Source organism: Pseudochaenichthys georgianus, chromosome 13 (assembly GCF_902827115.2).
Source record: "Pseudochaenichthys georgianus chromosome 13, fPseGeo1.2, whole genome shotgun sequence".
NCBI lineage: Eukaryota > Metazoa > Chordata > Actinopteri > Perciformes > Channichthyidae > Pseudochaenichthys > Pseudochaenichthys georgianus.
This window is the reverse complement of record NC_047515.1, coordinates 11182375-11195189: the sequence shown is the minus strand read 5'-3', so window position 1 is coordinate 11195189 and position 12815 is coordinate 11182375. Positions and strand designations below refer to the sequence as shown.

At 40.9% G+C, this 12815-nt stretch overlaps 2 protein-coding genes across 5 annotated transcripts in view; both read left to right on the top strand.

Annotated features, from left to right (window-relative positions):
- Nucleotides 1–6106, top strand: part of ubash3bb (ubiquitin associated and SH3 domain containing Bb) — a 56288-nt gene extending 50182 nt beyond the window's left edge. Inside the window, exons 8-14 of the mRNA XM_034097652.1 lie at nucleotides 1121–1244; nucleotides 1346–1465; nucleotides 1561–1653; nucleotides 1960–2104; nucleotides 2592–2698; nucleotides 2815–2924; nucleotides 3280–6106. Of these exons, the coding sequence (XP_033953543.1) occupies nucleotides 1121–1244; nucleotides 1346–1465; nucleotides 1561–1653; nucleotides 1960–2104; nucleotides 2592–2698; nucleotides 2815–2924; nucleotides 3280–3417 (837 nt within the window). The 3' untranslated portion in view covers nucleotides 3418–6106. The remainder of the gene's footprint in view (nucleotides 1–1120; nucleotides 1245–1345; nucleotides 1466–1560; nucleotides 1654–1959; nucleotides 2105–2591; nucleotides 2699–2814; nucleotides 2925–3279) is intronic.
- A 2406-nt stretch (nucleotides 6107–8512) lies between these two features.
- LOC117457320 (pinin-like) lies at nucleotides 8513–12289 on the top strand. 4 transcript variants are annotated; one of them, XM_034097328.1, is made up of 6 exons: nucleotides 8513–8636; nucleotides 8970–9546; nucleotides 9626–9762; nucleotides 9961–10062; nucleotides 11013–11093; nucleotides 11367–12289. In XM_034097328.1, the coding sequence occupies exons 2-6, from the start codon at nucleotides 9014–9016 to the stop codon at nucleotides 12224–12226; spliced, it is 1713 nt and encodes a 570-aa protein (XP_033953219.1). In that variant the 5' UTR covers nucleotides 8513–8636; nucleotides 8970–9013; the 3' UTR covers nucleotides 12227–12289. The 4 variants fall into 4 exon arrangements, with proteins under 4 accessions (XP_033953219.1, XP_033953220.1, XP_033953218.1 ...); XM_034097329.1 differs by having other exon boundaries at nucleotides 8967–9546; nucleotides 9970–10062; XM_034097327.1 differs by having other exon boundaries at nucleotides 8967–9546.
- The last annotated feature ends 526 nt before the right edge of the window (nucleotides 12290–12815 follow it).

Sequence of the window (12815 nt, the reverse complement as noted above, 5' to 3'; positions counted from 1 at the left end):
GCGGCGTTTCAGGCAGGGTGAGGGAGAGAAACTCCCTCTGGGGGGAGCACACGGATTTTAGCCTTTGCCGACCATTTACATGCATAAAAAACTATTGAACACAATACAGGAAAGGGCTTCTTTCAGACAAGAGAAAATACCCTCATGGTTCCCCTATGACAAAAAGTGCCTTGGTAGCCGAGTGGTAACAGTGCATGTCATACCCCTCTCTATATCCACATTTATAGACCCTAGCCACACGGAGGCGGTAACAAAAACAAACCGAATTCGATATCAAAAAAGTCTTCCGTCCACCACACGCAATCGGCACCAGAAACGTGTCCATCCACACGAGACTGCTCGACCCGCTGGAGACGCTGTAGTACATATGCCGGTCCTGTAAGTGGCGCTGTACTTCCGCCACAAAATACACCAAAAGCAGCGAAGAAGACGTCACGAGCATGCATGGTTACCATGGTTGCCCTTCTGTTTATTCTCCGCGGTGGATTTAGCAGCAGAGGTGGGGAGAGGCAGGGCTCTGGCTCTTTTCCTCCCTCCCCGAGGCAAGCGTGTGCTCCTCCCCGGTAGTCCACCAGCAGATGAAAAACACCCACCTCTCCGCCTCTTCCAAGGGACGAGGGAACCGTGCGGCAGAGTTTCAGATTTTTTTTTTCCGCCAGTCAACATGTCCATTAAAGTTTAAATCTTCCAGACAAAATTATAAAAGTGCCGGTCAAAGGTCTTCTTTGTTATTTATTGAGCTTTAAAACAAATGAATAATGACTATATAATAATATAAGAATGATATACGGAGTCTCTCCTTTCCTCCCCCTCTCCTGACAGCCCGTCAGTATTTTCGTTATCAGGAAATGATCATATAGGTCGTAATCACGGAGCTGTTTAGCCCCCCAGAGCGTTGCGTCTGCAGATCTACCTTGGGACCCGTTATCGTTATCGTGTCTACGTTTCCCTGTCGGCCTCCTGTGGCCGAACCGTCTATGATAGAGAACTGTAGCGGATACGACCTGTATCGTCTCCGTGTGGCTGCAGCCATAGTCTCTGCCTCTTCACTGCCACCTGTCAAACATCACGCCTAAATATTTGTACAAAGCAATGTATTGATGCATTTTAATCCCTGCAGATTCTGCGGATAAGTAGCAGTCATTCTAGGCAGCCCAAGCGGACGCTCTTCGTCTGTCGGCATGGGGAGAGGATGGACGTGGTGTTCGGAAAACACTGGCACTCCCTCTGCTCCGACAGTAAAGGTGAAAAGCTGCTGGTAGACAATAAGTCAAAAACATTTCTACTTTTCACTGCATTAGGAAATGGCTTTACGGTTGAGAATGTGTGCTCTGTTGTTCTGCAGGCAGATATGTACGCTCCAATCTGAACATGCCTCCCAGTTTGCCGCTGTGGGGGGGGCAGAGAGATTACGACATGGACGCTCCCATCACTGTGATCGGATCCACACAGGCTCGACTTGTGGGTACGTCACTAAAAGACTTTTTGAAATGATGCACTACACCTTGGCAGGGGAAGACATCTGTTTGTTTAATGTGACTCATATGTGCTTCTTCTCAGGTGAGGCTCTGCTAGAGAGTAACACAGTGATCGACTTTGTGTACTGTTCTCCTTCTCTGCGATGTGTTCAGACCGCACAGAACATCCTGAAAGGTGAGAGAAGAGGTTACGTTTGCCTGGATTTCCTTTTTCATGTGACGATGAACTAAAGAGCTGTGTGTGTGTGTGTGTGTGTGTGTGTGTGTGTGTGTGTGTGTGTGTGTGTGTGTGTGTGTGTGTGTGTGTGTGTGTGTGTGTGTGTGTGTGTGTGTGTGTGTGTGTGTGTGTGTGTGTGTGTGGTGTGTGTGTGTGTGTGTGTGAGTGTGTGTGTGTGTGTGTGTGTGTGTGTGTGTGTGTGTGTGTGTGTGTGTGTGTGTGGTGTGTGTGTGTGTGTGTGTGTGTGTGTGTGTGTGAGAGCAGGTCTGCAGCAGGATGGTAAGCTGAAGGTGCGAGTGGAACCGGGGCTTTTTGAGTGGACCAAGTGGGTTTCTGGGACCTCCCTGCCTGCGTGGATCCCCCCCACTGACCTGGCTGCAGCCCACTTCAGTGTGGACACAACTTACAGGTGATACAAACAAGGCACACCTTGTGCAGTTCAAATGCTGTGTTCATTAGACATGTAGAAGAATGTGTCATCTGCAAAACGTCCCACATAGTTTTACAAAGTCATGCCTAAATGTTTGCCTGTCAATTGATTGGCAGTAGATCACCTGGTAGGCTGGAACCCCATGTCTTAGTTTTACCCGCCTGGGTTCAAATACAAAAATAAAAGATGTAGATAAGGTAATGTACGGTTTATTTGTGCAGTTTACATGCTTAACATGCAGTAGATGTTGCTGTGTTTTCTATCCATTCTGCCAGTTCACTAACAGAAGTTGTAGATAGCTTTGACCTGTATGTTTGTTAAATTGGATCTTTTTAACTGAAAACAACAACCCCAAACCACAGTGCACTTCCATTCAAAGTTAATCAAGATTTATATATATTTTTTTTATTAATGTTTTTTTGATGTACCAGTGGTTTTGTAAAAATCTCTTTTTGTCTCAATGCAGACCTCTGATCCCAGTCAGCAAGCTCAGTGTGTCCGAACCTTACGAGACCTACATGAGCCGGAGCTACCAAGTGACCAAAGATATCCTGTCAGACTGCAGAAACACTGGTGAGAAACACAGCAGAGCTCCTGCTAAGAGAGGAACCTCATCCTTTATTGTTTTGCATGCTCATGGGTTTGTCCACTGCTGATGTTCCATCCTGCCTGGGTTTCCACTCTCGTAGGAAACAACGTGCTGATTGTAGCCCACGCGTCTTCCTTAGAGGCGTGCACACGGCAGCTGCAGGGCCGCGGCCCACAGAGCGCCAAGGACTTCATCCAAGTAGTCCGAAAGGTCTGTTCAATAGATGTTTTGCTTTTAGACATTTCCTATCTATCAATCAATACAATCAACAACTGTTAAACTAACAATGTATTTTTCTTGAAAAATACATCACCATTTAGAAGCTGATTATATCTGTGTATTTCAAATGTAAATGAGCAGACAGGGCAACTTTAGCTTTCTAGAGGTACTTTACTCGAGGTAAAGTATTCCCTAAGTAAGAAATTAAATGTAGAGAAGTAGAAATATATGGATCATATAGATTAGAAGTGGCCCCACAAAATGGCCATATTTGAGAATACGTGTACCATATGAAAAAATGTAATCACAAAAAAACATCCTTCTAAAATCTTCTTCTTGGTCTTAGATCCCCTACCTCGGCTTCTGTTCCTGTGAGGAGCAGGGAGACACAGGGGTTTGGCAGTTAGTGGACCCTCCCATCCTCCCCCTCACACACGGACCAAACCACTCCTTGGACTGGAGGGAGACACTGATGCAAGAATGACATCTGATCTGAACTCTGTCCCACCTGATCAGACTGTGCTCCTTCCCCTCCACTGACTGCAGGAACAAGTTTCAGACCAGTGCCACTCAAATACTGGAAGCTTTCTTTTTCCCGCCTCTTCACAGAGCTGGTGGCTCAGCAGTGAGCCATGAAAAAGCTTCATGCCTGAATATGAAGAAAAGTCGCAGCCGATTAATAGTTGTCGAACTGACTGCTCTGACTCTGAGGCTGGATTAAACAATGATTTAACTCATTTAAATCCACTTACAATAATTACAGTATTGCATTTTTATTTTTGCAGGTAGAGTGAGATTGAATTAGTCTGGCAGTACGGGTGTTGGCTACACTGCGTGGGAGAGCTCTCACTGAACACCAGCTGACTTTGTCATCCCAGTCTCAGAACATTTTGTGAAATAAGCACATTTTATAACAGATAATATTGTCCTGTGTAAAGAAAAATAATTTATTACAAACAAAAATGCCTGAAAATTTAGTTTTTTTGTTGTTTTTATAAACAAATAACTGTATGAATGCAGAATCTTGAGGCAACATGACAAGATTTTGTTATTGCATCTCATTTTGAGCAGTAGGCCTATTGACCAATTATTTGTTTGCGTGCTTTGCTTGCACCCAGGGGAGGTCACTGTGTTGAGAATGTAAGAGCGGAACGCATTACCTCCCTCCCATTTTTGAAGTCATCAACCGTTTTCTGACGACTATTTCCTTTTTCTTTAATAAAAAAAATAGGTGAGCTACTTCTTAAACAACCTGGTCGCAGAAGTCATCTCTGAACTCCAACTTAATTTCATTGTCTCAATTTGCTAACATTACTGAGGCCTCTCTCGAAATCAGCATGCCTTATAGGCTAATTCAATTCTAAATGATCAGACTGATGTCACTGCAATTTTAGCTATCTGTTTTTTTCTCATTTACACTTGAATTTAGACTATATCTTGCAGGCCCATTTCCCCTCAATAAAATATGTATTTCACATTTTGTGGTTCCCTAAATATGAACTGGATAACTCAAAACTCAAATTGGTTGACTTTACTAAACCTAGCTTACTAAAATTAAACATTAGCTGTAAGCGAGTAGCCTATACATTAAATCCATTAAAATTAATTGAATTAAATGTTCAAAGTATGTCTTGCTAAAAATCAGCGTGACCATGCTTACCATGTGGTGTTTATAATGTAGGTTTTAGCATGTGTTATTAGCCTGTCATCATGCAATAACAATTAAACATGGTATGCTAACATTAGCATGATTATGTTTATGTTGCCTTCCAAAGGGATTGTGGTGAGCATCTTCAAGTGAAGAGATGATGTGAATTATTGACGTCATGATTATGTATTTGCATTTAATGCATTACCTTACATGCTTGCTAGCTTACTAAAATGTTAGCCATGGTAGCTTGACACGTTGTTTTCGACTTAACATCTTTAACAACAAATATATTGTGTACACCCATGTCATAAGCACAAGCTCATGAGTACCATCTGACAGCAGCATTAGTTCCAACATACTGTACAGTATCTCAGATGCTAAACCTCGTAGCACTTGCTTTTTACTTAGGATACTGTAAACCATTTTGACTTGGCAGTATTTAAACCCCACTAAACAAACAATAACAACAAACAAATGTGCCTCCAATGTAACTGAAAGTTTGCACAACTTTAGTTTGAGTATGTGCTTAGTTCACAAAATTGAATGAGACTGTAAAGAGAGTGTAATATCATACAGTAAAATCCCTGCTTCTGTGTACAGATCCCAGCAGCATATTCACCGTTCATTCACACCGCTGCTTGCCCTTCTTCAGTGAGGGAAAACATATCAGTGCTGGCTTCACGTCTTCATCAGGGAATCGCCTATTTTGGTAGCACATCCAGTACAGCAGTGTCTTCTGTCATTAATGTATTGTATGTAAAAGGAACAGTAACTATATAACAGCACAACCTGCACTATTGACAATCATACGGTAACTGCTTCATTCTGTTCCGATTTTTTCTTTTGTAAGTTTGAGTTTGGTAAATGTTCTTCAAAATTCAGAGTAGCTGTAAATAATCATATTTTAGGGGAAAAAAGTCTTCCAGTTGCATTTTTATTTATTTATCAACCTTTCATTCAGATGTTACAAGCAAACATATTAACAGCATGCACAATTGTTATGCTCGGTATCTCAGGTGTTGACTGCATTTAAGACATGTTCCAGTAATTGAGTGACTGTGTTGTTGTGAGTGCCTGTTGGGAATAAAGTGATGTCTCCTGATGTTCTGACTTTCCCCTGGTGCAGAAAAATAAGCTGTTTTAAAGGATCAGTACGTTTGTGAGACGGTTGTCATCACAGCCTTGTTGATGAAAACATCTCAATTCAGGGTAAATTTATTTTGCCTTTTAGAATAAAAATCATCTTTCAGAATTGAAAATGATGTGTCCTGTCTATGACATGAGTTGCTTCTAAAGCCATTATGATGGGAATTTATAGTGATTCAATATGAACGTTTCCTCGCTATGAAATGTTCTCAGACCGAAGGGAGTCGCCCTGACCATTGTCAGGCAATTATCATATGGATGTTAATTTGAATTAACATGCTGTGCTTCTCCTTCTGTCTGCCCCCACCCAATTTAGGACTGTAATGTGGATTGCCTTCCTTCCTGTGTCTCATCTCTATAAATGACATTGCTTTTCTGTGTAAGAATCAAGTTTTTTTTTACCGAGGACTCTTTTTAGACAGACGTGTCTAGTTATTATGTAGTGGTTGTTATTATCTGGTGGATCTGGTTAAAACTGGACCAGATTTTGTTCATCTCACAAGAGACAAAATAACTACAGAGAGATAGTGGGTGGTTATAACAGTAAAGCTGCGTCTGAGGATGATCTTAGTCCAGCACCAGTCTTCTCTTCAATAATGCAAACAATATTTGACAGAGACAACAATAGTCTAAAACAATTAAAAAAAGTGGGAAGAATTGGGTTTTCCAAAAGATGGGGGTTTCAGTTTAAGACAACTGGATGCATTGGTTGGGTTAAGTGTGGAATTTCCACCACAGCCATAGTTCAAACCTAAAAATAAATACACTTCAAGTTTAGTTGTTCCAACAAGATTATTCTTGACTCCTTTTCTACCAAAATCATCCAATTGTGTACAAATGATCACCTCTTCTATGCCTATTTTGAACTTTTAATGACTAAATACATAGTGAGGTAAGGCTTACGTGTCTGTATACCCAACCTGTTAAGCCCGGCAGCCCCCGCCTGGGGGGAAACTGTGTCTCAGGGCTTCTTAACATTTAACAACCTATTAATGTGTCATACCCACTTAACGGGAGGAAACTCAGCTAACTGACGATATGAACAATTTTTAGCTAAACGAAACACAAGGGTAATACCAAGCCTCTGAATTAGAAAAAATGCTGACGCACTTACCACAGAACTCACGGTATACATATTGTATTACTTATCGGATCTGCACAAACAAGATATCAAATTAAAGCTGAGATTCCACAGCTTCTAGAGGTATAAGTATCATCACTGTGCGACCAGAACCCAGGGCAGCGAAGCCAAACCCAAACAACACACAACGTAGCTTTACGGAGCCAAAGCGGCAAATAGTCTTACCATTGCTGTTTTCTGATCAAAAATGGTGTTCAATGGCATTAAAACGCATAGAAACGCTGCTGAAGGTTAATCCAATGTGTCTGTGTCACTTTGAAATGATTACTGATAATCCATCATAACATTTTTGTAAAAAACTGAGATTTCATATAGAGTGTGTGAGAGCTACAACCCAGCTTCCGGTTTTGGGCATGCTGCGCTCATTCACCATTGGTAATGTTTAGATGGATTTAGGATTCTATTGGCTCTAACGGTTCAAAAGAGGTGTCAATCATCAAAATCTACCGAGGGGGGCCAGCGATATGGCAAATACACCCAAATGACCCCTGAAGTGGGGTTTTTTCTAAATCTCTCTAAAAAGGTCAAATGTCACTTGTTTTGCATCAATATTGATACAGGGTACTTATTATATGTTATAGTTTGGATTTCTAAAGCTTTTAGTCTACTATCCCATCATTCAAGGGTGGTTTTCACTATAAGTAATGTTTTCTTTTTTGGACGGACACTATAATTCACATTTTTTTACTATGTTCAATCTGAATTTACTTTAAAATAAAAACATCTATATTGATTCTGACTTTTCTACATCCAACTCACAGGTTTATAATTGCTTTGAGAAAAAAGATTATTAATTTACCCCTTTTAGAAGTGAAGATATAATCATTTGTTCTGGGAATGTCATTTTCGAGCCTGAGACCTGAAAAACCGGCTCAGAGCTTAACAGGTTAAGACCAGTAAATATATAATTTAGTATGTCTCGCTGCAATGGGTAGCCAGGAGAAGGCTTTGAATCATCCACTTAAAGGTAGGGTTGGTAAGAATGGAGAAACCAGCTCGAGTGCGCTAGAATTTGAAACTACGCGGCCGAAAAAAATCTGCCCCTTCCTTCAACACACACGAAAGGCTAGCGCACATGACCAATGAGGGCACGAGATAAGTTTGTGCACGAGATGGATGGCTGACAGGCAGGTAGGCCAACCAGTTATTTTAGCCTGGCCGGCTAAAATGATTGGTCGTGCTTTTTACAGTACTACGGCTTCCACAGATGAAATTTGTATGTATTTATTGTCAAAGCAATATTCATTGCTATCGGGATGTTAAGAGCATTCCATGGACTATAACAAAAAGTGTTTCTGAAGTGAATTACCTACCCCACCTTTAAGTAATGCCGTTCTTATGTAAAATGCATCTGGCTTTTCTTTTTTTCTGGGGTGTAGTATACTGGAGGTGCATGGAAATACTATTTTTATTTTCCTAGTCAATTGGAGTGTTTAAGTATTTTAAGAAAGAAAAGAGAGAGTGGTACGTGAGCAGGGAAGCCCCATTTCATACAGTTAAATTGCCTCAGTTCGGGAATTAACAATATTGTTCTAGAAAGCCCTGTTTCTATCTTTGGAATGGTAACCCTGTTGTCAGTTCCATTTCGTAGATGAGTTGTTAAAATTCCAATTGCAATGTTTACATTTGAACAATGAATCGATCACAGCAGAAGTTAAGGGGGCGCTTTCCAGTTAAGCTAAGCTGACAGCAGGTAATACAAAACTGCAGAAAGCACCTGCTCAGAAGTAGTTTAAGAACAACAAGGAGAAAGAAGGTCATCCTGGTGAGTTACACATATTGTTTTTGGCTGATATGATAAGCTTCTGGTATTTATATGTGTTTCTTATTCAAAGGAAGGTAGCGCAGAAGTAGGATGTGGCTAATTTGAAATCCTTTCATTAACCCAATAGTACATTAAAAAAAATAAACGTAATCTTTTTACTCACAATAATTAAACGAGAGCACATATACCACCCTCATGTTGGTTTGTTAAATGTAAAGCTGGAACTAGCAGCCGTTTAGCTTAGCCTCAGCACCGAAGACCGGAAACAGCTATCTTTGTCTTTTTGTAGTAATTTTTGATGTCATTGTGGTAATTTTGTGTCTCTTCCAGTAGTTAAGTTAAGTGCTAAGCATGTGAAGAGGGCCAGATATCACATTATGTCTCAAACTTTTGATGTGAACATGGAGCCTCTGCAGTGGCCCATAGCTCCAGATGGATACATCCCCAACTCTGTGATCCGGAGCTGGAGTAGGAATGGAAAGGCTATTAACATTACGGGCTATTTGGATGATATCTTTGATAGTCTTCAGCACTGCACAACAAATGATGAGGAGGATGAGAGCACAAGAGTGTTCTGGTTGGCAGACGATGAAGAGGAAGAGGAAGAGGAAGAGAAAGAGGAAGAGGAAGAGGAAATAAAGACAGATGATGTGAAACAGCGCGGGAAAGAAAAGGAAGATAAGAAAAATGAGAAAGGCAAGGTGGAGAGACACGAAAGGGCGTATGAGAATAAAGAAAGGGAAGAAAAATACAAGAAAGATGGCTTTGACCTTCTGAAGCCCTCCTACGACATCCTGACTACTCTGCAGAACCAGCAGATAACATCTGATGAAGGACAAATGAATGTTGAGCCTCAGAGGCAAGAAGTTCGTTCAACATACAATTCAAGAAAGACTGTGGAGAAAATCCTGTAAGTGTTACAATAAATTATGATTGCTATTTCTGATGCAATTTAGAAAAGACAGCTCTACGTAAACTTTTTTTTCTAGGCTAACCTGTCATGACAATGGACCTAAACAACTGGGAGAGAAACGAGAAGACTTCAAGCTTCAAGAGACCATCACAGCTCCCCTCCAATATGTTTCCGTGCCCTTCAGAGAGAAAACATCCAGCTTCATTTCCAAAGGTACTAGCAATGTATGCTAATATGTTGGCATGTTTTAACAATACATAAGTAGTCTATAGCAATGAACTACTAGGATAAGAAAGACATTTCAACAACCCTCTTGATTATTTGAAGTAAACAGAAAATCAGTTTAAGGACCTATATATTTAGGAACCTTTTTGTCCTAAATGTACCTGAATTTAACTTAATTGTTTTAAGGACCAACAGAAGCCCTGAAGCTTCCAGAACCTTCCGTGATGTGTCCTGTGGTGTCTGCAGAAAGTGCTGTGGTGTCTCCAGTAGCTGTCATCTCAAAGCAAGGTTACTGTCTGCAAGAGAACATACTGTATTCATTCGATGCGTGAAGACATGATGCAAGAACAGAGGTGATGTTAAGCGGGAAGTCCATGTGATTTAAGGGAGATCCAAATCAAACCAGACCATGATTAACTCTGACAACCTGATTCAAGTTGAAAATTATAAAAACCCAATGTGAAAATATATTGGAGTTTGTAAATGTTACAGAATTCAACTCAAATGTAAAGTACAGTTGTTGTTGTTGTTGTTGTTGTTGTTGTTGTTGTGTTTGTTAGTGTGATGTGCATCATGGCTAGCAAACTGACTGATTAGCTTTGGTAAACCTCATGCACCACCAAGATGTTAGCTACATTTGAGATGAATTGTCATGTAATTTGGAACCAATTTTCTTGTTCACAACAGGGAAAAATTGTAATTCACTATGATGAGCACATGTTGTATCTTTCCAGTACTTTGAATTATGACCAAATACTATCAAAGCTAATGTAATCCACAACAGCCATGGTCTCACGGTGACGTTAGAACTACTGTAGACTCATAGAGGTATATTTGTGCTGAGTCTAACATGGGACACTTGTACAAGAAAACCTTGCAGAAAAAGAAGATATGTTTAGGAAAGGAATCCGAAACTGTTCTTGCCTGATGCCCATTGCTTCTTACAGTATTTAGATCACCACTCTTATAATTGTACATTATTTGTGTTGCATGTACCCTTCCATACTTACATAACCCAGCAGGATAACCTTGAACAAACCACCCTAGATGGTTATTTTGGCATGTTTTCACAATACATAAGTAGCCTATATAAAAGCAATTAATCTACTAGGGTAAGAAAATAATTTCGCAACCCTCTTGATAACTTGAAGTTAACACAACAATTAATTTTAGGACCTATATATTTAGGAACATTTTTGTCCTAAATATCATGTAACTTCATTTAAGATTGTTTGAAGGACCAACTGAAACCCTGAAGCTTCCAAGACCTTCCTTGATGAGTCCTGTGGTGTCTCCAGTTGCTGTCATCTCAAAGCAAGGTTACTGTCTTCAAGAGAACATAGCGTATTAATTTGATGCGTGAAGACATTGGGCCTCATGCAAGAACAGAGGTGTTAAAGGTATAGTTGTGCTGAGTCTAACATGAGACACTTGTATAAGCAAACCTTGCAGAAAAAGGTCGGCAAAATATATGTTTAGGAAAGGACTCGGAAAACGTTCTTGCCTGATGCCCATTGCTTCTTACAGTATTGAGATGACCACTCTTATAATTTCACATTCTTTGTGTTGCATGTACCTTTCCATACTTACAGAACCCAGGATAACCTTGAACAAACCACCTACCGAACCTCAAAACTTGACTCCTCATCCACTGAAGCCTACCCCACCAACACTAGAGGATCCTCGACCACAACCAGAACTTGGGTCTCCTGAATGTCCACCAATCAGAGATGAAAGCTTTCGCCCATTGACCAGCAGGTGTAAAAACGTCAGAGACGTAGTGCACCTTGATCGAAAGGCCTTAGAACTCTTCAAGAAGTCCAAGTATGGCAACAAAAACTTGTCACACCCTGGAAAATATTCCACAAAAACTGAACGACTTTCTGCTTCCAAGGGTACCGACTCCCCAGTTCAGACTAATACTGGGGGACTGTATCGCCGTCCTGAATTTTGGTCTAAGATGTCCACTATTCCAACTCATCCCCCAAGCGTTAGCTGTCTTGAAGGCCCCAGCGACCAACTCTTCTCTGATCTATCTCTACAATTTGAACAAACTAACCTTCCCAACAAAAAACAAAAAGGCAACATTTCCAAGCCGGAATGGAGGAAGACCCTGTACCAACGTATTGCTCTCCAAGGTTTCTCTTCTCCACAGGGAGCAAGGTTGGCCGCTAAAGAGCATACGGTCAAGCCTTCCAATGCCAGCCAACCTGCTACAATCATCCCATCACTGCAGCCAGGCCAGGCAGCAGCACATCAGAGGGTGGTGCAAAAGGTTCAGATGAAAGACACCCGAGAGCCTGCATACTTTAAGGACCACTATGTGATCCCAATGAACTCCCAGCAGAGCTTCTTCACTTCCAATCTCAGCGGGAAGACTCAGTACGGAAGGCTGCAGTTCGACTGGTTGAGTGGACATGATGAGGAAAAGCTGCTGTGTGGTTGTGGTTAACGAGAAAGATACTGCTCAACTCGTACCATCTTAACAATAAAATAAAATGTTGCATTATGCATACATGTTGTAAGTGTAGTTTCAAACTATGATGGCGATGCTGGTTTGGATGTTCCTTCACTTTGGTCCAGACTCAAATCTTACTCATTACACATTTTAATTGATTGGCATGACATTGTATACAGACATTCATGGTCCCAGGAATGTATTTACAGATAATGTGACTTGTCTTTTAGTGCCAACTGCAGGTCACATCACTCACATGTCCATTTGTCATCAAGTTCCTAGACATTCCTAGAAATTATGATACATTAGGGGATCCCGTTCACCTAGCTGCTAGCACCATCCAGAAGCTTGACATTTTTTAATTGATGTCTCAAAAACTAAAAGATCTATTTCTGTACAATTTTGAAGACATTCATGCTTCCTAATGGAGATGATGGATCCCTTATGACTTCGGTAATCCCTGATTTTCCTTTACCAACACGGGCATTTTGACTTTTGCCTCGATAAATATCAGGTGATTTGGATTAAGTTACATGTATTCCTATCCCCCTGATGAGGGAATTGTTGTTTTTAAATGCACTGT